At 33.1% G+C, this 25,332-nt stretch overlaps 1 protein-coding gene and 1 pseudogene across 1 annotated transcript; one reads left to right on the forward strand and one right to left on the reverse strand.

Annotated features, from left to right (window-relative positions):
* Nucleotides 1-9,310: 9,310 nt before the first annotated feature.
* Nucleotides 9,311-10,447, reverse strand: LOC111693444. Its single transcript, XM_023458045.1, has 4 exons — nucleotides 10,231-10,447; nucleotides 9,949-10,147; nucleotides 9,756-9,865; nucleotides 9,311-9,681 (listed from the first exon to the last, which is right to left on the reverse strand). The coding sequence occupies exons 1-4, from the start codon at nucleotides 10,444-10,446 to the stop codon at nucleotides 9,331-9,333; spliced, it is 876 nt and encodes a 291-aa protein (XP_023313813.1). The 5' UTR covers nucleotide 10,447; the 3' UTR covers nucleotides 9,311-9,330.
* Nucleotides 10,448-23,840: 13,393 nt separating this feature from the next.
* LOC111693446 lies at nucleotides 23,841-24,922 on the forward strand (annotated as a pseudogene).
* Nucleotides 24,923-25,332: the final 410 nt, after the last annotated feature.

A 25,332-nucleotide genomic window follows, 5' to 3' on the forward strand; every position in this document is an offset into this window, starting at 1 on the left:
TTTATATAATGAGTTAAATTTCGTCTTTGACCTGGAAGAGTGTAAAATGTCTCATTAGCATTGATTTAAATCACTGAAAATCACAACTAGTATCTTTATTAATTACCATTTGGCTGAATAAGAGCCATTGTCACTCCTACATCGTTACGAATCTCGTGAGCAATTTCCATAAACAAATAGCCCTTGTCCTCTGACAATGGAAACATAAGCCTCCCTGTTCCTCCTTCGCTCGGGAAATCAAGTGGATAAGTGAGCCGCGAATTATCAACCTTCGAAACGATTCCTTCAGTATTGATCGAATATTTATCAATGCTCATCGAGTTGAAGAAAAAGACATCTAAATCATCTGTTTCTTCGAGGTGTATGCCGTTGCTGAACACATTATTAATGAATGAAGTAGCATAATATGGATTAATCTTTTCCAAATCAATATCCCTCGGAAGACTGGCAGTTTTCACATTACAATTGGAAAAATTGACGATACTGAATCTCAAGTAATGCTCGTTTTCTCCATGGTTGTTAGTTACTTCCATCCAAGAAAAGATCGCTCGATCCTCGCCCATTCGAGCGATATCAGCGTAAAACGTATCGATCCAGCCACCGGACTGGGGGTGCAACTTGACGTTGCACCTATCCTCCTTTGGACTGGTTCCCGAGAAATCATCCTGCAATCGATTCACAATACATTCCTTCGGTTCGCCGTCCTTTTCGAAGTTTATTTCGCACGAGCTGTAATAGATAAAAGTGGAATTTTCCGAGGACCACTCTGCAAACGTTAGTTTGTGGGTGTAGCTATCAGCGTCGACTTCGAACGATAAACTCCTGTAGGCGTTGGCAGTCGAAACTGAACCGAGTAAGGCGACCGCCCAAAACGTCGCGAATGTCGATATCATTGTTAAATAATCTGTGCGCTGCTCTTGGCTCGTCGCTACACAAAACGATACTGAGCTTCTAATCTTATTCGTCTTGTATTTATATTCATAGCGGCGTACATAAAAACCGCGTGTTTGATTATATAAAAGTGATTTACGATTATCGTACTGGATAGTTGGAATTTTTTGTCAAACCAATTTTTTTCATTTATTTTAGGTGACGAAAAATTTTTTTTTCTTTCTCGAGTATTGACTTGCACCGGCCTGTATTTGTCGTGGCAGAGCGCAAATATCATCTTCGCTAAGAACCAGTCGTAGCTTGGATGAGCGTTGCCCTGCCACGTTTCTGGATTTATCTTGCAAACGAAGTGCAGCGGAGTCCTGCCCTCGGCATCGGCAAAATTTGGATCGGCCCCGCTCTTCAGCAGTAACCTAAACAATTCTCTGCGTTGTGGAAATTTATCATACCTTGCCTCCAACGCCAAGTGCAGCGTCGAGTAGCTCCAGACGCCATTGGGATCCGCGCCGTGATCCAAGAATTTCTTGGCGATCTCTACGTGGCCAAACTTGCAGGCCACGTGGAGATGCGTCAGTCCGTCTTCGCCGGTGTAATTTACATCGAAGCGATCGTAAATGGTAAAAAGATGATACTGCAGATACTGTTTATAGGCAAATTTTTTCTCACACCTGTCGCATACGAAGTCTGAAAGGGTCAATTTCAATGACAATTCTGTGTGGGCTCATTTTAGTTCTGTTTAGGCGCATATAAGATCTACATATTTTATAGTGGTCGATGCTCGGGACGGCAAGGGCAGCACACCGTTGCACTTATGGCTCTGCGACAAAGGACACAGAGACTTGATCGAAGTGCCTCTGAGAAACTGCGCCGACCTAGATTCGGCCAACAAGGATGAAAAGAATCCGTTGCACACTATTATTCGCAAGAGCGACGAACTTTATGACGAGGAATTTGTTGAAATATTCTTCAAAAGCATCGACGACGAACAGCAGACTGCGCAGATCGTACGCAAAGGATAATCTGGGCCGGACGCCGCTTCAATGTGCTGTGGCAAATCTGCTGTCGAATGTAGTGGATGTTCTCTTGGATCGTGGTGCTGATCTGTCCAGTTTCGCTTTTTGCCAGCGAGAGTTATTTCGGTCAGGAATTTAGAAAATGTCTAAAATTGAAATTGACACTGACCCTTGATGCTCTGGCTGTCGTCGAACAATTGTAAAAAGAGAATACGAACTATGTACCAAAGCGATGCCCTAACGATTATAACATTTTTCGCTGATTACGATTTATTTGGAAAATCGGTGGATCTTGAAAAAAGTTGTTACGATGACATGGATTTCGCAAGCAAAGCAAAGCTCATAACGATAAAGCCGAACCTGTAGCTTCACGATTTGATCCAGTTGCGACTTAAAACGGCGACTAAACTACTCTCATACGAAGACTATTTATATTTAACGGTCTCGGGAGAATTGCTGAAGCTCGCTACAGATCTAGCGAGACTCGCACTGTGCATCTTTGCGAGATAATATCGAGAAGATTTTTCCTGCGATGGTCCAGCTGGGTGAAATGATCATCGAGAATCTGAAAGACGAAAATTTATGGCGTATTTGTCTGTCTACTGGAGGCAAAAGTTCGTAATTGCTTGTTATTTTTGTTAAAGTTACTTTGAATGATAAAAAATTCTAAATGTCACAGAAAAACTGCAGCATGATACATTCACAAACGAATGTAACAATCTATCTACAAAAAATATTTCTTTTCTGTTATAATGAAAAACTTTTCAAAAAAACTTTGGAAAATAAATATGAACCTTTAAATATTGAACAAAAATTTTATTTATAAATAATGGAAACTTGGAACTCGTGGCAGTACTTACTTACATTATCTATTGATACTTGAGTTCTTTACTGATTTGTAAATCCAAGAGCGTCGATCAACACATTACAATCGGTCACATCTCTTTTTATTTTGTGCAACAGTCAACATATGATAAAAATCAATATACCACTCCTTCCACTACTATTGGATTAGAATAGTCAATGAATTATACAAACCTTGCCCATTAGAAATGTAAATCATAATTTTTTATTTTCTTAGTCAATTTTACAATTCATTTATTTTGCTAAATAAATTGAGAGAGATTATAATGAAGGATGATGAGAATAAACTTCATCCATCCAAGTACTCCTCAGTAGACCTGAAAAATCACTTGATGTTAATTTATTTTCAAAGGCCCTTGCAAGTAAAGGAAAAAAATATATTTTATTATATTAACCATAAATAAATGAAGAAAGCAAAAGGGTCAGATGGGGCTTGATTTTTTTTTAATTTTAATTTATATATTTATTTTCCTTTTTTTTTGTTAGGTCATATGAAATTGCCAAGTGCAGTTAGTTACACAAAAGCAGTAAAATACATAGTTCTAAGACTTGAGACCTTTGACGCTGAGTATTTGATACTTTTAAGCTAACTGTAGTCAGATTTTAAATGATTTTATTTGTCAACTTAATTTTATAAAGTTTAATTTTTTTGTTAGACCATTGGCTGCATTCATAATCTCAAGCTGAGTATCAGATCAACTTTAACTACTTGTACATACAATTAAATAGAATTTATTAACAATTTTTCATTATTTTTAATAAATCAATTGTACTTTTTGGTATATGTGAGTAGATATAATTGATCGAATGCTTGGTTTAAGGATGAGACTTTAGCTCATCATTAAATGAAGCAAATGGAACCTCAAAACTAAATTAACTGATGTTAACACTTGAAATTTGACGATAGCTAGTTTGAAAATGTTTGATGCTCAACACCAAAGATTTAAAATGTTATAAAAATGTGTTCAACCGTTTGTATGTAACTACCTGAGCCAAAACTTTTCAATGGCAAATTAAAAAAAACTCTTATTCATTTAAGTTTATTATTTATTATTTAATCCTTAGGAAAGCTAATGAAAATTGAAAAATTAGAAAAACAAGCTAAACACTCAACCAAAGCACTCAAGGGCACTTGTAATACTGCAAAAACTAATTAACAAAAACTTCACACTTCATGAAGTAAAACTGGTTGCTTGTTTTAACAATATAGCATACTTTCAAAACGCATATTCAATCTGGTGACAGCTATAATACAAAATTAACTCAAAAATGGATGCAGCACCTGAAACATGAATTAAACAACAAAGTATCACTTTCTAGCAAATATATATCCATATATTTGAGAATTTAATGTAATAGCATCAGTGGGAATGAATTTTTTTTATTTAGTAAGTAAATTACTTATCTGACAAAGTTTCTATAAAGTACTTCTGCTCTGCTGCTGTTCTGCTGCTACATATCTGTCACTTTCTGTTTGAGTGCGAGAGACAAGCTTAGACGAGTCTACACATGTACTTTTTCAACGACTATCACTCATAGATTAAAATTATTATTAAAATTATTCAAATGTTTGTACGTCAACAAATGTAGCCAAAAGTAATAAATTGAGCACATATTGGAATATATAAAAAGATGGATATTAAAATTCCAGAAAATTCAGCTCATTATATAAGGTATTTTATTAGAGATTTTTGTACATACCAAAGGTATGTCTACATACATATTTCAAAAACATTGGTGTAAACCTTGCGCACCATGAGTAAATGCTAGCACAACCAAAATAAGCTATTTTCAGAAACAGAGGCCTATTTGAAAATTTTTTATACATTTTTCAGCGCTATAAGATGTCAAATACATGCTGGAAATGTAGATCAATATTAAACTGTATCTTGTATTACAAAATAGCCAAAGGAGAGTGAATTGGTACATAACTCCCTTTAAATAGACTTATTGATAAATTTATCTCTTTATAGAAATTGTAGAAATTTAAGTATTTTCTCAAACATAAAGCGTTTTTACTTAATAATACATCTTTTATAGTCTTCATTATAACTTGAGAATACCAAACTGATATACATGCCATTCCCACGGATACCTAAAATCTACTAGATAATTTTCCAAGCATTACGGTTTAATCCAAGGCTTTACTATAAAAAAATTTTAATTATTTTTTTCGGATTTGCCGACACAATACTAGATTTTTCATAATATTTTTAAGTTAATAAATGCAGAAAAAAATTTTTAAAATAAATATTTTTGTTTACAACTTTACACAAATTTGAATTTAGTGCTCACTGTGGGTGCGACTTTTTAGAGCACTAGTGTTTGTAGACTTTCCAATGGTCATACATTTCATATACAGTTCATGCGCGTAGGTATACTCATAGCTTAATTCATTTGAAATGAGGCAAGCCATGATGTCGCCATGTGAAAAGTGAAATCAGTTCTTCGCTACTTGCCGAGTATAGTTCAATTCAGTTATGATACGCATATGTATTGCCACGCCCGCAATCTGAAAAGAGAAATCATCGCGACAACAACACGCGTTTTTAATGTGGAAAAAATCAATATTTTAAAGTTGAAGTGATTGTGTTTGTGAGTGCGCGGAAAAATGTCTATGTCCTCGAACCAATCTGGCGAAAATTTTCATGGAGAGGGCGACGTACGTGTGGAAGAATTGAAAAAATTAAAATTTGTGTATGGCAACGGAAACCGGGCAATCGAAGCACTGCGACATGGCTTTCTCCGTCAACTCGATAAGTTAATCCTTAATTGGAAAGGCCGACTTCCAAATCTCCGAAACATTTTCCGGAAAGACGAAATTAATTGTTTATTAGTGGATTCTCTTAGTTGTTGCGGAGTGGATAATAATTATCAAGGAGAACGATTCATTGACTTCGTGGCTCGCAGCGGCTATAAATACGAGCCCGACGTAGATAAAGACGGTAAGCCACTGTTGCGCCTCGACACAGCAGTTCATTGCGCGGCTAGACTAAATTGTAGTAAAGATCTCGTTGGCAAACTTTTTCAAATATACAATTATGGGATCGACTTCGACTACATCGACAAGTCGGGCCTTACCCACTTCGATGTAGCGTGTAAGTATGGCTTTATCGTGGAAAAATTGCACGAACTCCTGCAGGATCCCAATAACCTCGTGAAACAACGTAAGGTGGCCGATTTTCTTCTAAGATGCGACAGTTCAAATTTAGTCGATGCTAAGGGTTCGACACCTCTGCACAATATTTGTCAGAGACAAGATGACGACGTTGACTTGATGCAGGCATTTCTCGCCCTTACAGACGAAGCCAATCTGTCAGTTCACGTCGACGCCCAAAACAGTCAAGGAAATACACCGTTGCACTTGGCTTTGTATCGCGGTAACAAAAAATTGGCTGAATTGCTGCTAAAGCGAGGCGCGAATCCAAATCTAACCAACGAGGATGGAGAGACTCCTCTGCATAGTATTTGCAGCAGAGACGACGACGATATCTTTGATGCGGTAAAGATGTTATTCGATATCAGTGACGAAAAACAGAAAACGATATTTATCGATGCCCAAGGCAAACGGGGCTGGACACCACTGCACAACGCCGTGGACCGGGAAGACGTACGCTTGATCAAATTGCTGTTGGAAAGAGGCGCCAATCCGAACATAACCAATGCGAAAGGAGAGACTCCTCTGAATCGCGTTTGCAACAGAGACTGCGATCCAGTAGATGATTTCGCCTACGATTACCTCTTTGATTTGGCCGCATTACTGCTAAGACACGGCGCCAATCCGAACATAGCCAATGCGAGTGGAGAGACTCCTCTGCACACTGAAACGGCGAACGAGCACTAGTCACGCGACGATCAGCGCGCAGATACTCGAGCACTCTCGAGTTTCGGAACATCGATATCGAGTGTTGTCTCGTCATAATTCGAGTATAGGTCACTCGGACTGGTGGCGGGACTGTTCCCTCGTTGCGTCGTGTGCTGTACACACGATGAATCGAGTACCAAACGGTGTATACAAGGAGGATGCGATATTACCGGAGAGCCTTGAGTTTGCTCTTTTAAATACTTAAAATTTATTATGTTAGACGCATATTGTTTAAGTATTTATATGTAGTTCATCGGCTAATACATTATGAATATTAATATTACATAAATATGTATTTATGCATAAATTTTAGTTGTAAATAAACAAACCCCTTTTTTCAATCTTACTGTAGAATTTTAGATCTTTATTTCGAAATCTTACATTTAGTCATACATAGAAAAATTAATTTAAATAGCAGATGGGAAACATAGTAATTTTTCATACTTTTCACCGCAGTATTTTTTAAATAATATTCCGGTAGTTTCGGAACATATTTTCTTGGAAAAAATTGACAGATCTTCGTTCACTCTCCGCACCACGTACGCATAGTAGTGCGAATCAAAATCTTTTTCCTCGTAAGTTTCCATAGTAAAATAACATTTTTTATTGATTCTTACGATATTTATGATTTTACCAAATAATTTATTATGCTGTTGTATATTAATTGGTAAAAACATTCCTACTTCATAGTTAATGCCTTCTAACTCAATTTTTAGCATATTGAAGCAATCTTCTCTATCTGATTCATTTTCTATAAAAATCTGATTATTTATGATTTGGCACAGACGCAATTGCTCTTTTACTCCAATTGTGTACAACAGATTTTTTTTGCAGCTTGTAGAAGTTACTACGGATTTGATCGGTCGATGACGTGACTCGAAACGCATGGTCGAGTAATTGACACATGGTCCTAATAGTGTCAATAATCGAGGATAGTGTATTAAAAAATGATGTTTGGGCTTTAAAGGACCGAATAATTTAATGTAAAGCTCATGATGTTCTTCGATCAATGATTGCAAATAACTTTCATTATCTCGTCGAACAAAATGGCATGCTAAAATATCAAAAATTCGGCGAAGTAAAATAAATAATTGCCAATGCTCATCTTCCTCTTCCACGAAATGTCCAATAAATAAAGGTAAGTATCGTGTGAGGCATGAAATTTCGGAAGCGGACATTTTTAAATTGAACCGTTGTTTTAGATGATTCTCTTTTATTGGTGGTGGTTTGTTACAACCAGTGTGTTTATATTCAAAACATTCTATTTGTTCATTGAGGTCGTTCAATTTAAAAATTTTTTTATCGAAGATAAAAACTTTTAAAATTTGATGTATATCATAAGAGCACACGCCCTCCAAGAAATCGTGCAAAATGTCTATGCTTGTATTTTCCGTGATGTGAAAGTTTTGAATTTCGTGGAAAATACAAGCTTCTCTTATTCCGGATTCATTGACATTTTTTATTTTAGCGTCTAAATCATAATCATCACGTTTTCGAATTTTTGATTTTACTTCAATAGTTGCGAGGCTAGCTTCTTCATTAGTGAGTTTACAAATTCTGCAGTAAAAATCGGTTGTGAATGATTTCGTAAAACCAAAAATATCATTCAAGCCTAAATTATCACCTAACACCAATAGCAATTCAAATTTAACTACGAACGATTTAGAATCAACACAGATTTTCACTCCATTTTGCCTGAGGTCATTAGCCTCATCGACCAATTTATGGAAGGTCTCCCTGTTCGAAAGCTTTTTCTGCTGTTTAGAATGCATTAATAAGCTAAGAAAAATCGCACATAGACGAGAAGCAATACTAGGAGGTAGACACGCTATTTGAGAGTAGACCGCTGACATTTTATTTTTACCTGCACAGCTGCCCAGTGCATTTCCGCATTCACATTCATCAAAATAAATGAAATATGGAATCACAATATCTTGACAATGTTTTGGGATATATTTTTGCCTGAATAAATCAGCTTGAATAATATTTTTTATAATAAGGGGATTATTTTCCTCAAGTAATTTGGATCTATATTCCATTATGGAATTAAAAACATTTGGAATTTCCAGAAAATGTTTTAAAGTGATCTTTAAAGGCATCACAAGAGCAAATACTGGGTCGAAACTAACATAAGTGTGATTCCCTTCCGATTTTTTTTCTAATACATTTCCTATCTCAGGAACCTGCGGATTACGATAATTGATTTTACGTAATAAATTGAATCTATTATCCTCTGTATTAAGTGGAACAAACAACGTTTTATAATCGTCAAAAACGGAATTTAACTTCATTTTAGTTCTCTCTGACAATTGTTCATTTTCTAATGCTTCTAAAATATCTGCTCGAAGAGATGGTATGAAATGATTTTGATTAAATTTATCAAAAAAATCAATCACGGTATCAACAACCGATCTAGGCAAGTTAGAATCTGCATAAATATTTAAAATAAAAATTAAAAGTTCTTTGATTAAGAAAAAAAGATCCATGATAATAAAGATTCAAAGATAGGGCTATAAATAATAACAATAGAATACAAATTTGTATTATTTTTGTATTGTATTTAACAAATACGTGATTTTTACTTAAAAATGAAATTTACATCTGATAAAATACAAATCTGTATTATTATATCTGTACATATGTTTCAAAAGGATGTGATGTTTAATTTAAAAATTAATTAACATTTGAAAAAAAACCTTATTTCTTATTTATTTGCAATTTTTCAATTAAGTTTTTTGTCACAGCATGAGTCTTATAGACAAAAAATAAGCTCTTATTCATCGGTATCTTATAGATAATAAATTGAAAAAAAGCATGAATTGGCTCACAGGCAATGGGCCATGAACGCAGAGCTGCTTGACACTTAATGCAAGTTAAAATAGCTTTGAACGGATTAGAATAACTTATAATAGTTCCATTAAATACAAGATAAGATTTTGAAATTGATTCAATCGTTCCACATAAAATTACATACAAAGGTATCCTAATAGAAAGTTTTTCTAGAGTTTTTTCGTGATTCTCCCTATCTACAGCTAAATTTGAATCATCCTGTAAAAAAGTATTTGTGTAATTAAAAATAAGAATGAAGAAAATTAGAATAAAGTATGGGTAGAGAAGCTTACCTTAAGATGTAGAAAAAAAGCATCTGCAGCTTGCTTTCTAGTGATCCCTTCGTGAGTGTTGTTCAAGTACCATGGCAAAGCGAAAAGAGCCAATAGATTGTCATGTTTACCTGTACAAATGAAGCAAACAGATATAATTATAAAGATGCACTGACATCGATTATCAAATATTTACATGAAATAAATTAATTACCTGCATCTATTAAAGGTTGGTGCTTTTTCTTGAAATTTTTTATGTTTTGGCCAGAGGCAACTTTCACAATTGCCATAAATTTTTCAGCGATGATTGGCCATTGAGTTTCAAAAAAAGTTTCACTTCTTGCATAAAACTCGGTAGTTATTTTAGTAGAAATATAAAATTCGTTAATTATAGTCTCAAAATCAGATACCAACTGCAAGAGACCATGTAACATAATAATAATTATAATATTTGTAAACAATTCAAAGATCTATATTTTATAAAGTGGTAGATTACCAATGATATTGACGAGTGATCTAGAAGGCATTTAAACGAATGAACATAAAGTGTCGGTGTTAATAGGAAATTTTTTCCTTCTTTTTTACACAACAAATCGATCCTCTGCTTGAAAGTGTCTGTCCACCTTGCTGAAACTATAACGTCGTTATACTTTTCTCGATCGGCATCAATCAAGCAGTCGTAAAATGAAGCAAAAAGCTCTGTAAAATACATAATAAAATATTAATTNATCATTTTAACAAAATTTTGCGGTGAAAAGTTGTATTTTGATATTAACATTCATATTATAAAGTTTCAAAGCAATTAAACGTGTTTTAAAAATATGGCTGCATTTCGCTGAGACTCCCGAACCTCCTTAAAATATATGAATAATTAAGAAAAACAGTTTCGGTTTATTATTAAACGCACTTATTTGAAAACATAGATGATATTTTATTAATTTTTTTAAATCTCGTTAATTTACAAAAATCAATAATTAGGGCTCTTGAAAGTGATATGTTCATTTGAGAAAGTAGTTATAAATAATATTATTATTTGAAATTCATCAACATTTTTTTTACATTTCATGTATGTTTATATAATGGACAGTGTCAGTAAAATAAAATATATCCTTATTACTCATGTTCAATTCATTCAGTGTATAATATTAGAACCTGCAAACACTTTATTTTTTTATGTATTTTTCGGAGCCTCTACACTTTCCACAAGACCTTTCAATATACTATCAAAGTAAAAATGTGTACATTTAGGTATAAGTATAAGTAGGCATATTATTAGAATTGCCTTGGTCATTTCAATTAATCTTAAAATACGGCTATAAACTTAATCAGGATAGATATGTGAAAGTAAGCTAGTAGAAAACTATGTTTTCGGAAGAGGCAAGTTTATTAGGATCCGTAGAATCATATAATGATGATATTGCCTTGAATAAATCTAGCATTATCGGTATTAAGGAGAGTATTTTTTTTAATAATATCAATGCCTATCATGCCATTAAAAATAGTACTATCGAAATAATGAATGATATTTTGGAAGGCTGTGGTAAAATACTCAAGTTAAATCTTTGTCATAATTATACTATGAAAGAAAATATTTTTCTCTCGATTACCTAAATAATCAGTTTGAGATCGTACAATGCACATTGTAAAATATAAGCAACACAATTCCAAAAATAAAAGAAGATAATTTATAAAATAATAAATTGAAAATGTCTGCTGCTGAGACTTTAAAATTTATTCGCTTATTCGGAGTAACAGAGGGAAAAAAATCTCAGAAGAGAATGAAAGTTGGCATTTATTCATCCTTTTTTCGTAAAATAATAAATACAGTCATGGCACCTTCAATCAATAGAGGACAGTTACTATGAATTAACTATTATAAACTAACAGATTCTTTTACATATGATGAAGTATTTAATCGTGCCACAATAAAATTACAAAATTTGCTACATTTATTCAAAATTATTAATCAAAATGCTCCTAATATATTATTCGGCGTTTAAATTTGAATCTAAGCATTGCGAATTAAAAGCATACGCTTTAGCCAATAGTAATTATGTAAATGTTTCTTGTATCTTGTCAAAGCGTTACTTATTAAAACTGGCTCATACGAAAATCAATGAGAGTTTACTTTTAGATGATTTAGATGTTAATAAGTATACTCCAATCAATGTATATGATGGAGCAATTTTCCTTCGTCATATGATGTAAATTCAACGAAAATTATTATTCACGAAGAATTTGAGTATACAGTTGAAATGGTTATGCCGCTAGAAAATGAAGGTTTAGGATCGTTCGGTAAAATCGAAAAAAATTTTATATATAATAAAGATATATAATTTATTGTTGAAATCTTGCAAGTTATTAAATTTGATGATCTCTGTTATGCGTATAAAGTTCGCAAAAGTTCTGTGCGCATGAAAAAAAATCGATGAATTCTTATTTTGTGAATTTTTTTAAATGATTTAAACCTCAGTAAGTTCGAATTCATTGTACTGCATAATAACCTTTAAGTTTCAAACTTTTAGTAATAATAATAATCTTATCAATAATAGTTTAATATTTTAACTAATGAAACAGAATAAAAAAAACTTAGAATTATACGTAATCCGATTCATACACTTTGTATATCAGTATACCCATCCTGTTTGAACTAGTCACCGCTAGGTGACGTCGACGCAGATCGTCGCTCGCGCATTAGAATAAGACTAGTTCTAGGCATATAAGAGAGGCGATCTCTCGGCATAGAAAATTTTAGCGAAAGTGCACTGCTCGCTCAAGTTTCGCAGTTGAAGAAGACTTGTCTTTCTAACCCGCTGCGAAGCTCGAGAAGTTGTCGGTAGAAAAAGACTTGTCCTCCTTGTATAATTTTATTTTAACAATGAGTTACGATGAGTTACGATGAGTTACAAAACATTAAAACTTTACGGTGACGCTTACTATAATAAATTCAACGTTGTTTCACTTGTGCATATATTTTAAAGCAATTTGTGAGAGTAGAGGAAAAGCTTCTTTTTTGAGACCAGAATTTCACTGGATTCTCTGACCGATCAATTTTTGGCAAACTCAAGTACTGCCCAAGCTCAAGATAATTTTTGAAATAATCAGTGTTGTATCATTCGAATCTGTAATTTCCACTTCTTGATCGAAATCAGCCCACGAAACTGAGCTGGAATTTGTATTTGCTATTTTAGGAGTCCATCTTTTATTTTGTGACACTGATCTGTTTTGACTTGCCATTTTTATGAGCATTGAATTAACTTTTATTGGAGCTTCCAAGGCTGTCATACGATTCTTAAATCATTTTTTTAATATCTTGGATCTAACAGAGTCGCGATTGGAATTAAAAAAGATCGCTCCATGTACTCAAATCTATTTTATTTTTGAAAGTCTCTCACGCTTCTGTCTGATTTACAATTTTTCCAGAAGCATTTAAAGAGCTGATTTACCGACAGAATTATAGAGCTGTAAGTTTGATCTTTATTATCACTAATTTGATTGATAGCTTCTTCAATTGGCATTAATAATGTCAGTACATCTTTAAGATTTATTACTTCGTCTCGGCTCAAAATATCTATAGGCTTAGCACACTAACGCATAGAAAAACAAATATATTCTTCAACTTTGATGTATCGACGAATCATGGAAATAGTTGATGTCAACCTTGTAGTATTATCTAAAACTAGCGTCGATACTCTGTCTTCACTCCTGACTGCTCCAATTTGCTGATTTTTCAATTTTTCTAATACACGTGTACTTCTTTTAATTAATGAAGTAATATCACGTACCTTTGAAAAATTCTTATATTGATGTGTTCATCGTGTGAGGTTAGCAGAAACTTATTTGATTTTTGCCTTTTTTTTGTTCTCTTCGACCGATTTCAGAAGATTAAGAGCATCTCCAATAACACGCTTATGCATACCTATTTCTTTGCAAGCTTTTTAATTGCTGCCTCTCCATCTGATACAAGAGCTCCTAGATCATCTACCTTCAATTCAAAATCTTGAAATACATTCAATAATGCTGTTTTGTGAAATTCCGCCGTATGACGTTCGTAGATAGGTATGCAACCAAGTATTACAATTTGCCGTTCCTCGTCCAAAATATAATGGAATGTGCCACCAAAATAGCTTTGATCAGTATTATCAGTTGCAACGGCTTCAGCGTTGGCTTGAGGGCGACTACAAGTCGTGTGCTCGTCACTGTTTTATCGACATAGCGTGCGCTGCCAACGTAACTTATGAAAGTACAAAAAGTTACAAAAACTTTTCAAAATAACTAAGTAAAAAACACGTCAATTATAATTGGCTGGTATATTAATAATTTATTATACACGTTCATACACAAGACAATAAACATTTCTTTGAATTTCTTCCGAATTAAAGATATCTTCGTCACTGCAGACATTAAATGCTGTATCATTCACGTGATACCAAGTATTATTATTATTAATAAAGGAAGAATAATGTCCATGTTCGATGGATTCTCCGTGATGGCATATAAAACTTTTAATTTTGTACCTTGTTTCTATTCTAGGCAGCGGTGGTTCTATAACTCTAAATAGAGAAATAATTAATAATCTAATTTTTGATAGTTATAAATTAAAAACTTACCTAAAATCGTCCAGATCCATGTCATCAAAAATTTGTATGCGATCGCGAATTTTGTTGGTGTTGAAGTCAAATCTCATTAATGCCAGAACAATATATTTCGGAAATTTTGTTATACCAATTTCCACGTAGTGCTTCGAATTTATTCTGCAATTGGAACATTTTTGTTCTCTATCATAATTTTCTAATTTCATAACAAGATCTCGTAAACTTATCACGTTATGTTTTCTTATGTCCTCATCTATGGGTAAAAATATAATATTATGACTTTCATCATCCGAAATTTTTTCAAAACCACAATTACTGCACAAAGAATGTTCTTTAATCTTAGTTATAAATAAATGCATCATGAACTTATTTTTTTCTGTATAGAAAATTTTAGTAAAGTAATTTAAAATACTCTGTAGAAACTCTGTAGCATCTTGTTGACTATTTGACGCGTACGATCTATATCCTGCAGTGTCTATCTTTCTTAAGTTTTCTTTAAGAGAACTAAAATTAATAAAAAAAATATCATTTACAGAAAAATATTATAATCATAGAGTTTTAATTAAGAATAATACCTACGCTTTTACTGCATACATTTTTTGCGAATCAATAGATGCATCCACAGTTTGCATGAGTATTCTCAATTCAATGAAATATTTTAGAATGCAAGAACTCGGTGTAATCGTTTTAATGCACGAAAAATTATAGATAGGTAATGCATATAATATCTGTAAAGAAGCATTCAACCAGCAGTCATTTCCATTGTTATTAAGTCCAATTACTTGATAATTACTATCCTCAATACTTAAATGGATACATAATTTGCAAATTTTTTCGTTAAAAAAATAATCTGAACATTTTTCATGAGCTCGTCGCCCACAAACTTGACAAACGTAGCATAAAATTTGATCTTCATTTTTACAGCCTGCACAAACATTATCTGAAGACGAGGAATCTGTAATCATTAATTTCATCAATTTCATTCAAAAGTACTAAGGAGTTTCGTCTGAATAATTAAAATTATTTTTATAATTACCAATGACAGCGTCTACATCTGTTGTCAGCAGCGTTGGCGTTGTCAGGACTTCTTGACCGAAGAGTAAAAGAGGTGCAACTGTCAGATCTTTAAAAAAATATTAACAGATAATTATTTTACATACATTTTTATTACGTTTAAAATATATTTGCGACTGAGAAAAGAAAATCAGCAGGGTACCATTATGTTTTGCTCCAAAAGGTTTATTGATATAATTAATTTTAGGATTTCTTCTTTTCTGGTACATTATTTCTTCTTCATTAGAAATTTTCAGAAGATCTATAGCATATGAATGCTCGTCACGAATGTAAAAATACTCATCGTTCAGTACAGGCTTTTTTGCGGCTTTTTTTTCGGTTTTTCGGTAGTAGTGTTAATAATGTCGGTTATCATTTGATCACTTATTTCATAAGATCGACCAGTTTCGCGAATACGAGACGCTAGTTGACTTGCGAAGAGTATATCTCTTGTAGTCTCAAAATGAAGACGGTTTCTTAATTTTGTTTTTTCCAGATTGTATTTACTCCAGAGCCTTTCTGCACTTGCGTTAGAATTCGGAATTAGTAATATTTTCATAACAAAGGCACCTATATCTTGAAAACATCGTATATTTTGTTTGTTGCGGTATTGTTCAACCATGCTCCAGAAATTATCAATATTTGGTTCTTGTTTTATCGTATCATCTTCAAAATCCATTGAACACAATAATTCCCACTGGGAGTTTATATTTTTTTTTGCATCATCTGACTCGACAAATTGAGGATAAACGTCAAACAATTGATCGAGGTTTGGTGCATGATTTTCATGGTAATTCTTACTTAATGTATTTTTCGGATGAAGAATTGGTCGCAGCGTAAATTCATTATCTGAAAAATCATCGCATTTTTTCTTTAGTTCCACACAAACTGTTTTCAAAAATTCTTTCGCTTTTTCGAAAAACTCAATTTTCACTGGGTCACTAAATTTTACACTGTCTTTGTGCAACAATTTCAAACAATCTATTCCAACATTAATATGCAATAATTGTTTCATATTTTTTTCATCGAGTGGATCAACGTCACATAAAGGTGTATTTAATAAATAAGATTGATCCATGTACAATGAGAGTATATTGTAATATAGATCACTCATTAGATCTTTATCTTCATTAAATACAGTTGCGACCGATTGCAATTCTTCATTTACATTTGTAAGTTTTGATAGTACAAAGTACACGAATTTCACGTACAGCTCAGCCAAGGGATCACAAAGATCGTTATAAATATTTTTTGCAGTATCGTCTTTGCAATGGACGGGTTCTTTTTCAAAATACTTAATTAAAAGTGACCATTTACGAAGCATACTCCGTAAACATTCACAGTATGAAAGCCACCGTGTGAAGGCGGGCTTCAAAATCCGCGTTGCTTTTACTTCATGTTTTTCTTGAATTGATAACCATCGGGATAATCTAGCTGCACTGCTCGAATTAACATAGTTATAAATGTCTGTGACCAGCTGCTTATACTTTTTAGGAATGCAAAGCATAGCTCGTACAGCGCATAAATTTTCGATGTGGCAACTGCATTTTACCACTATTATTCCAGGAATTAATTGCTTTAATTTAGCCGCCACCGATTTGTTACCCCCCATCATAACGTTGCAGGTATCCGAGCAAAAGCAAACTATATTTTTTAATGGAATACCTGCAAATGACGTTATAATTCTATCGGTAGTTTGAGCGGCATCGCAACAAGAATCTTCATTTTCATAAACTTTAATGATATCCCACATAACTTCTACAAATCGTTTCAATTCTATATCATAATAACGCACAAGTATGCACATTGATTTTTCAACGGTAATGTCGGTGCTCTCATCAACAATTATGCTGAATTTTTGTGCCGATAATATTTCTCTTAATCGTGCTCTACATTCTGGCGCTATGACATCGCACACTATTCTTTTTGCTCGTTTCCTACATAACTGTAAATCTTTTAAAATTTCCGAATCGTCGATGCACCCTTTTAATGTTGCCATAAAATAATTGGTATAAAGAAATGATATGTTTCGTTCAACATTTAACATAACTAATTCAAATTGAGATATAGCCCTTTTTTTTCTAATGCAGTATAATTATTTGTTATCTTTTTAACATTTGCGATATGCTTCGGACCATTTAAATGTTTTGTAGCTCTGGCACACTCAATACTTTCTTCGCCAACGTGACATACTATACATCGCACTCTTGTTTGGGACTCATTAGCAGGGGTCAAAAAATTATCGAGTTCAATGTTCTTTTCTAATAAATTATCAAAAGTCTGCTTTTTTCTTTGTCCGTTAGGTGCAGGATTGAAATCAACGCGATAATCATTATTCAGATTTGCCATTTTATGAATAGCGTTAGACCTAGAGCAATAAAAAAATATACATAATCTCCAGTAACAGATAAATACTTTTTAATAACACGAATTTTACCCCATGCAAACAAACAAAATTCGATTTCAGAAAATATTTCGATAAATTTTGTATGAATTCCCTCAAAACAACATGAAACTTTTTTTCTTCACTATAATTAACTCCCAAAAAATAAATAAAAATATAAACAAAAACTATTCACCCTTGCATGAATTGCAAACAATTTATTTTATTGTCAATGTTTGTTATTTCCGATTAAACATCAAGAATTTCGCTTTATATGACTTCTATGTACATTTCTTTTACAAAGGATCAACGTTTCGTGTATATACTTACAAATTATAACAATCAGCAATGATAAAAACAGCAAACAGCACACAAATATTATAAGAATTTTGTAAACAAATATGCAGTATAATATGTTTCGATAAAAGACGTTTCGCTTATAACTTCTGTCTCTTTGTTATCTTTCTGTATTCTGCTAGTACGTCACGTTTTTCCTTTTAGGGAATCCCTATAAATTTTTGCAAAAAGTTGCTTTTCTTTATTTCTCTGAACAACTCACAATTTTTTAAATGCAAAGTAAATAATTTTACGTGTATCAATGAAAAGATAGAGAAGAGAGATAGCTATTGAATTATTTCAATCTTATTTTTCACTATAAAACATAAAAATGTTTCTTGGTTTGATTTATAACGAAGGGTTTGTTGAATAAAATGCATCACAATTTTGATTAAAATCGAATTTTTATTTTGTACAATTAAAGTATAAAGTTTACATATTTTATTTCATAGCTTGTAATATTCTTCGATTCTAAGTTGGCAGCGCACGCTATATCGATAAAACAGTGACGAGCAGACAACTTGTAGTCGCCCTCAAGCCAACGCTGAACGGCTTGCACCTCGAATAGGGTACGTCCATTGGGAACAATGTCCGTAGATACCTGTAAACGGATGAATCAAGGTAGAACTTTCCGAATATCAATGATTTTTATATGATCGTGTAAATAAAAATAATTAGGCTTTTATTGAAAAGGGCGCCAGTCACAGATGTGACGCATAAATCTTGAATAATTACAGAAAATACAAAGTTAAGTTAGCAGGATCCCGAATAACCGTTACGGTTAAATACCGAATAGGGTTACGGAGCGATGCAATCATCATTTAACGACGTTTGTAAACTCCACTACTTTCAAAGGAAAACTGCATCTCCTGTTGACGTAATCTAGAAAAACAAAACAGAATGAAACAGAGAAACTAGTATCGTAAAGTACTATAACAAAATTCTGCCCCGTGATTCGGATAGGTATTCAGCTACTAGCATTTATAATAAAAACATTGTGAAAATGTTCTAGTGAACGTATCGAAGGTTATTGTTAAATATGAGTAAATGTCACAGTTATCAGTCATATAAAATTATGAGTAAAATCTAAATTTCTAAAATACTCGAAAATATTCATTTTCAAACGATTCATGTAACTTTTATCAAATATTATCAAATATTATCCACATTTTAAATAAAAAAAGAATGTTTTATTTTATTTATGAAGTAGAAAAAAAAATTATTCATAATTCTATAGAAGAGCTAGATATGATATGATTATAGATATGATTTAAATAGATGTCTTGACAACACTTGGTAGCCAAAAAGCTCTGGGCACGCAAAGTGATATTTCGTACTGAAAGTCTGAATGCATATGTACTACGAAAGTATTATTGTAGTAACAGGTTAACCATTGACTAAGAATGGTTTCATGGTTAATTGGTAAACAATATGCACATAATGCATCTTTGACGATTATTTTGATATTTTAATATTTTTATGAATTATCTTCGTAATTGTTGTAAATGTAGCTAATAATTGTAAGTACATCTTTGACGATTGTTGTGATGTTTCAATACTAATTATAATTGAATCGTAAAACATTACAATGAATCCGTCAAGTTGATATTGAAGTTCTGTTGTTGCTAATAAAAATTTAAATATATAATCATCATGAAAACAATACAATACTTTGCCGGAATTCAAACTTATTTATAAGTTATTCAACGTGTGATATTAACTATGCCCGATCGCACATTGCGTTATAATGTTCTCATTAAAAAATTATTAATCATTATCATCAAATTTTTTTATTCAAATAATATTTACAAATCATGAAGTGAACGTTTGAACTAATGTAAACGAAGGAACATTGAGTTATTATTAATTTATTATTGGAGCTATTACATATTAATCATGTACTATACGAACGAATCATTTTGCTTCGTGAAAGAGGAAGTCATGCGATAGGCTTGAAAATGAATTTTTGAACCAGACGCGATAGGAAAATTTGACCGAAGCATGAGGGTATAAATCGTTTCATACATTGAGCCCATGTAATAAAGAAAGTTCACGTGCTCAACTGCGCATAGTCGGCTTTTAAATTTTCTAGTAATCATTAAAATTGCATGGGAGTTTGATGGAGTTGACATATTAGTATACAGTACGTGTACATTGGCCGTATTGTGCTAGTTTTATCCCACGTGTTAAAATATATCCAAGTTTTTCTTAACCCCGATGCAGCTAACTATATGTTTGTCAATTTACCCTTGCATGCCATTATTATCAAAAAAGCTTTATTAAAACTTTGTGACATTTATGTATAATTTGAATTCAACATAATTTTCAATAAATAGATACGCTAAAGGGTAGTAAAAGAAGATGATAATAAATACACTTGCATCGATTTTTATTTGATTTGATAAACATTAATTCCACTTAAATAAATAATTGCATTAAATAATAATGTGAGCTTTTGTTAATAAAGAGAACACCAAAGAAATATTTTTAAATTAAAGCGCAGTATATATTGATCTTAAAGCGGTTACAAATGACGCAGATTTTTTCAGAACCTAAAATGATAAAAAAATTTCATCAGAGGGAGTCGTACGATTTTTTAATACGCAAATAAACAATAAATATCTTACTGAGCTGAAGGTTTCAAAGCTCAAATCGGCTATGAATCCTGCTCTCAATACCAAAGGTTTTATCGTCCGTACTAGTATTAGTAACAACAAAATTCGAGCTTTCGGAGAGTAGCTGTGCCAATTAATGCAATAACTGTTTGGATGTTTATTCAATAGTTTAATTTATTGCAAGTTTTTTTTTTAATTCTCATTCATGAAGAAATATTACCATTCGATGAAAAATTCATCACCGGCATTACTTAAAAGTTGACCAGGAACACATATAAATAAGATTACAATCAAAGTAGCCCAGCACGAAACAAACATTTTTAAAGCCATTGGCATGTCTGAATCCATCAAAACTACCATCTAAGTCATTGATAAGTAAACAATTATTAATAATTTCAGGATAATTTTGATTATCGTGATTGATTGAAATAGTTATTTTTATTCTTCAATTTTAATGGTAAAAAATCACTTAATATATTGATTTTTTTAAAATATTCACCGTAGAACCTGCTACGATGAGAAGAGCAGATGTACCAAGCATTATTACGAACATCAACTTTTCGGTCAAGAAATGTAAAATTTCATAGAGCCTATGCAAGTTTTGTTTTATTGAGTCACATTGAATAGTGCACAGTTTTTAATATTTTTTAAAAGAATTTGTATAAATTGAAAATGGAAATAAAACTCTTATTTTGGTTATGGATTTTCATAATCAAGAATAGCTTACTTGATACATCTTTGATGTTGCTGAATAAAATATTTAAGACTTTTGGTAAGGAAGTTGTGAGCGTTTTCTTCACCTTTAGAAACCATGCATTTATAATCAAAGTCAGTTTTTTTCAAGTAGTATCTAAAATTCAGAATTGCAGTTTTAGATTCTTTATAAACCAAGTAGAAGTAGAACATTTTTTGTAGTTTTTAAACGCTTTTTTAACATCGAAGATCATTTAATGAAAAATGGTCATTAATCTCCATTAATTTTAGAAAATGTTAAAAAAATAGCGAGAAAATATTGCACTTCTAGCGGGACAATTCTCGAAAAAATTGTGTATCACAGTCGGAAATTGAATTTTTTCGATTGAATGCACACAATCTTATTTAATATTTCATGCAAACAAATGCCACATCAATAATCGTATTTTAATAGCAGTTGCTTTTTACTGACTGTAAGTACTGGAGTTCACCAATAATAAATCCTACAGATGAATATTGAAAAGTATTCAAGCCTCCTATTACGTTAGCATAAATCATTATAGTTAAAAATTGCCAAGTAAACATGTGATAAAAGTATTTTTCTTCATCAATGAAAAATTCTACATGAATCGGTAGCTGTTTTTTAAATGTCTGATTTCCTGGTAGATATCGTGTTAATAAAACTGGAATAACTACTGGACCAAATGCAAAAAATACACTTATTGGGATGAATAGCACTATAAACAATTATGTGTTATATTTTAAAATTATATTAATTTTTACGAATAAGAAAAAACACTGACAGATTAGAATAAATCCGAAATGATTCGACCTTTCATACGACCTTTTAACCATGCGTCGTCCAAATTCATCATTGTTTTCGAGAACTTTTTTCATCCAAATCAAATTCAGAATAATCTGAAAATTATTTGGCATTTAATACTAAAATTTTTATTAAAAAACAAATGTCAATATCTTTTATCAAAAATGTATTGATACTTTATCGTAATTCCAGATCATAAAGGAGTAAATATATATTATCATCATTGAAATTATTACTTGAGTTATATCCTCAATAAAGAGGCTACTGTTGGCACCATACATTTTGGTATTTTCAATTACTTTAATAGCCTAAACATTCAAGCAATTATTGAAATAGTGGTTTTTAGTTATGCCAAAAATACTTACCCCAGCAACAACAACAATAGTAAACAATGACAGGATGAATATCCTTCCCAAGAGTTGTACGTTTTTATATTGAAAGGGATATAGACAGCATACATACATTATTTTCTTTATTAATGGAGACTCAGGAGAACAAAATTTCACAAACCATTCAACAAAAATGTCTAAATCTTCATTTAACGACATGTTTGATTAACGAACCCAATAATGATATTTAAGTACGAGTTTACTGTGACAATAAACTTTACCGTAGTGAAACGCAGGTTTGAAAATTTTAATCTATTAGCAGTAAAAATAAAAATTAATAGAGTATATAAGTAAGTATTGTACATAATATATCACGCACCCAGAAAAGTTCGATTTTAATTTTTATTATGCATAAATTTCAAGAGTTGGTTTGACTTTGACATCTATGGATTTATCATGAACGAGTTTTGGTTATTTACAGAATATTAAATTAAAAAGAATATAAAATCATATTGGATGAAAATTTAAAATTTTCGCACTGAGACCACAAAAAATGATCTATACGCTCTAGATGAATGTTGAACTAATAAATGTTTAAGCTTTACTAAAAAAAAGTCAACAACATTACAATTGATGTTCTATTACAATAACAAGTAAAAAAAAAATTAAAAATGAGCTAGTAAATTCAAAATTTTCGCTGTTTGATTAGTAAAATTTGTTTAAAAAATTTCCAAACATTTTTCAGCTTGGCAACATGCATATGACGTATTCCACGCTCGACCAGACAGTGCGCTCGCGCGGGGCATTTTTTAATGTATCGCAACTTTTTTAACTCGCCGTGGCTGGCGCAATTATGTCTGGAAAAATATTACGCACATGCATTTCAATAGATTTTTGTCTGTTATTTCCAATGGTGTTATCAGTTTTTCAAAAAAATTTAATTTTCATGGAGAAAATTGACTTCAATGTTAACTCAATTTTTCGGTAAGTATGCCCCCTTCGATTTTATTTGTAGATATTTCGATCGATAGGTAATCTAATAACGAAGGTCTGTATAAAATTTCAAGTTGGAGACTCAAACGGTTCAAAAGTTATGAACAATTAAGTAGCAAAAAACGTGGTTTTCGGACGAATTCTGGCCGCGCGCGACTGTTCTCCGCTCAGCCGGTAGGAGAGGGGGTAACAGGAGTCGACGAGAATAGACGCATTTTCAATATTCCAATTTTCAAACATTCCGAATACTCATAATTCCTAATATTTATCATTCCGAAATGTGAACATGGCTCAAAGACTCGTACGATTATTACGAGGAAGTGAGTCGATCGAGGGATGCTTCGGAAATTGACGTTGCAGTCTCCGGATACATGTTTTCCAACGAGTCGTCGGGAGTCGTTATGGTACAAAATTCCTGATTTGAAAAATAAAGTATAATGGAATGAGATTTTAAAAATGCCGCATTTTTATGTGATAGAATGATTATATGGAGAAGCTCGTGCCGATTTATCGCAGAGCTACCGAGTCGGAGTTGTAATTGACAGGCAACGTGTGGAAGTATACCGCTCGTTCGTCTCGACTTTGGTGACGCAGCCCGACATTTACGTTCCTTGGGCGATAAGCAAGTGAGTTTCCATTGACAGAGACACATGTAATTTATTGTTATCACGATTGGCCGATCGAGATCAAACTCGACGAAATTGCCTAAGATTAAAGGTCAACGGCGCGCAGATTAAACGACAAAAAGTCCATTCGTTCAAGGAGATCGCCGCGGATTACGACGCGATCGCGAATTGCACCGCGGCCTCGGGGCTAAGCGGCTTTGCTCGGACCACGCCATGGTGCCGATCGAGGGCCAGGTGATCAAGGTGCGGGCTCCCTGGCTCAAGACCTTCTTCTACGGCGAGCTCGACACCGACGTATAGTGCGCGGCGTCAACGGCCTCGTCACTCTGGGCGGTCAGCGCGAGTTCGACTGCTCGGATCTGAGCATCTGTTCGTACCAGTCGGCGGCCATCGGGGATCGCTGCGACAGACTCGTGCCGGGCTTGAGCAAAGCCGTGCAAGTGTCCGAGAAAGCTGGCCTAAGGCCGCACCGAGAGACTGCGGGGTCCGAGTCGAGGCGGAAAGATTCAGCGATGGTCCAGGCAGCAGCACCTTGGTGAGAGAGATTTGACAAATAATTAAAGATCTATAAATCACAAGTTGTACTTTCAAAAATAATTTGTGTTTGGTTTTTTGTTTGTTTCTTAAAAAGATTGTTCGCAATTATGGTCATGGAGGCTGTGGGATATGCACAGCCCCAGGAACTTCGAAGTACGCGGTGACAAAGTTAAAGGAACTTCACAGTTCCACGGCGAAGCTTTGAGCATACTCAAAATTATTTAAGCTACTGGAACGCAGCTTGTAAGGCAAACATTTTTAACGATGCAAAAGAACATATTTTACTCGCTACTAAAAATATCGCACAATTAATACCGATCAGTGCTGAACATAGTTACGTATGAAGTTGGGCTTGAAACTATCGATAGGTAAATAACTATAGCGTAAATTAATCTCTTCGCAATTAATCAAGGTTACTTGAAAGTAAGCCGAATGCGCAAGCGACCTCTCCTATTCGAAGATTATTGCATGAAGTTGAAAAAACGCGCAAAAGGGATTTTTGGACAAAAATTTACGGAACTTGATGGAGAAAAAGGTCTCGATGGAGAAAAAGGTCTCGAAGGAGAAAACGGCTTGGAGGGAGAAAGAGGTTTTGAAACACAAGATTTTGAGATC

This window comes from Trichogramma pretiosum, unplaced genomic scaffold, assembly GCF_000599845.2.
Source record: "Trichogramma pretiosum strain Unisexual culture from Peru unplaced genomic scaffold, Tpre_2.0 scaffold90, whole genome shotgun sequence".
In the NCBI taxonomy this organism is placed as follows: domain Eukaryota; kingdom Metazoa; phylum Arthropoda; class Insecta; order Hymenoptera; family Trichogrammatidae; genus Trichogramma; species Trichogramma pretiosum.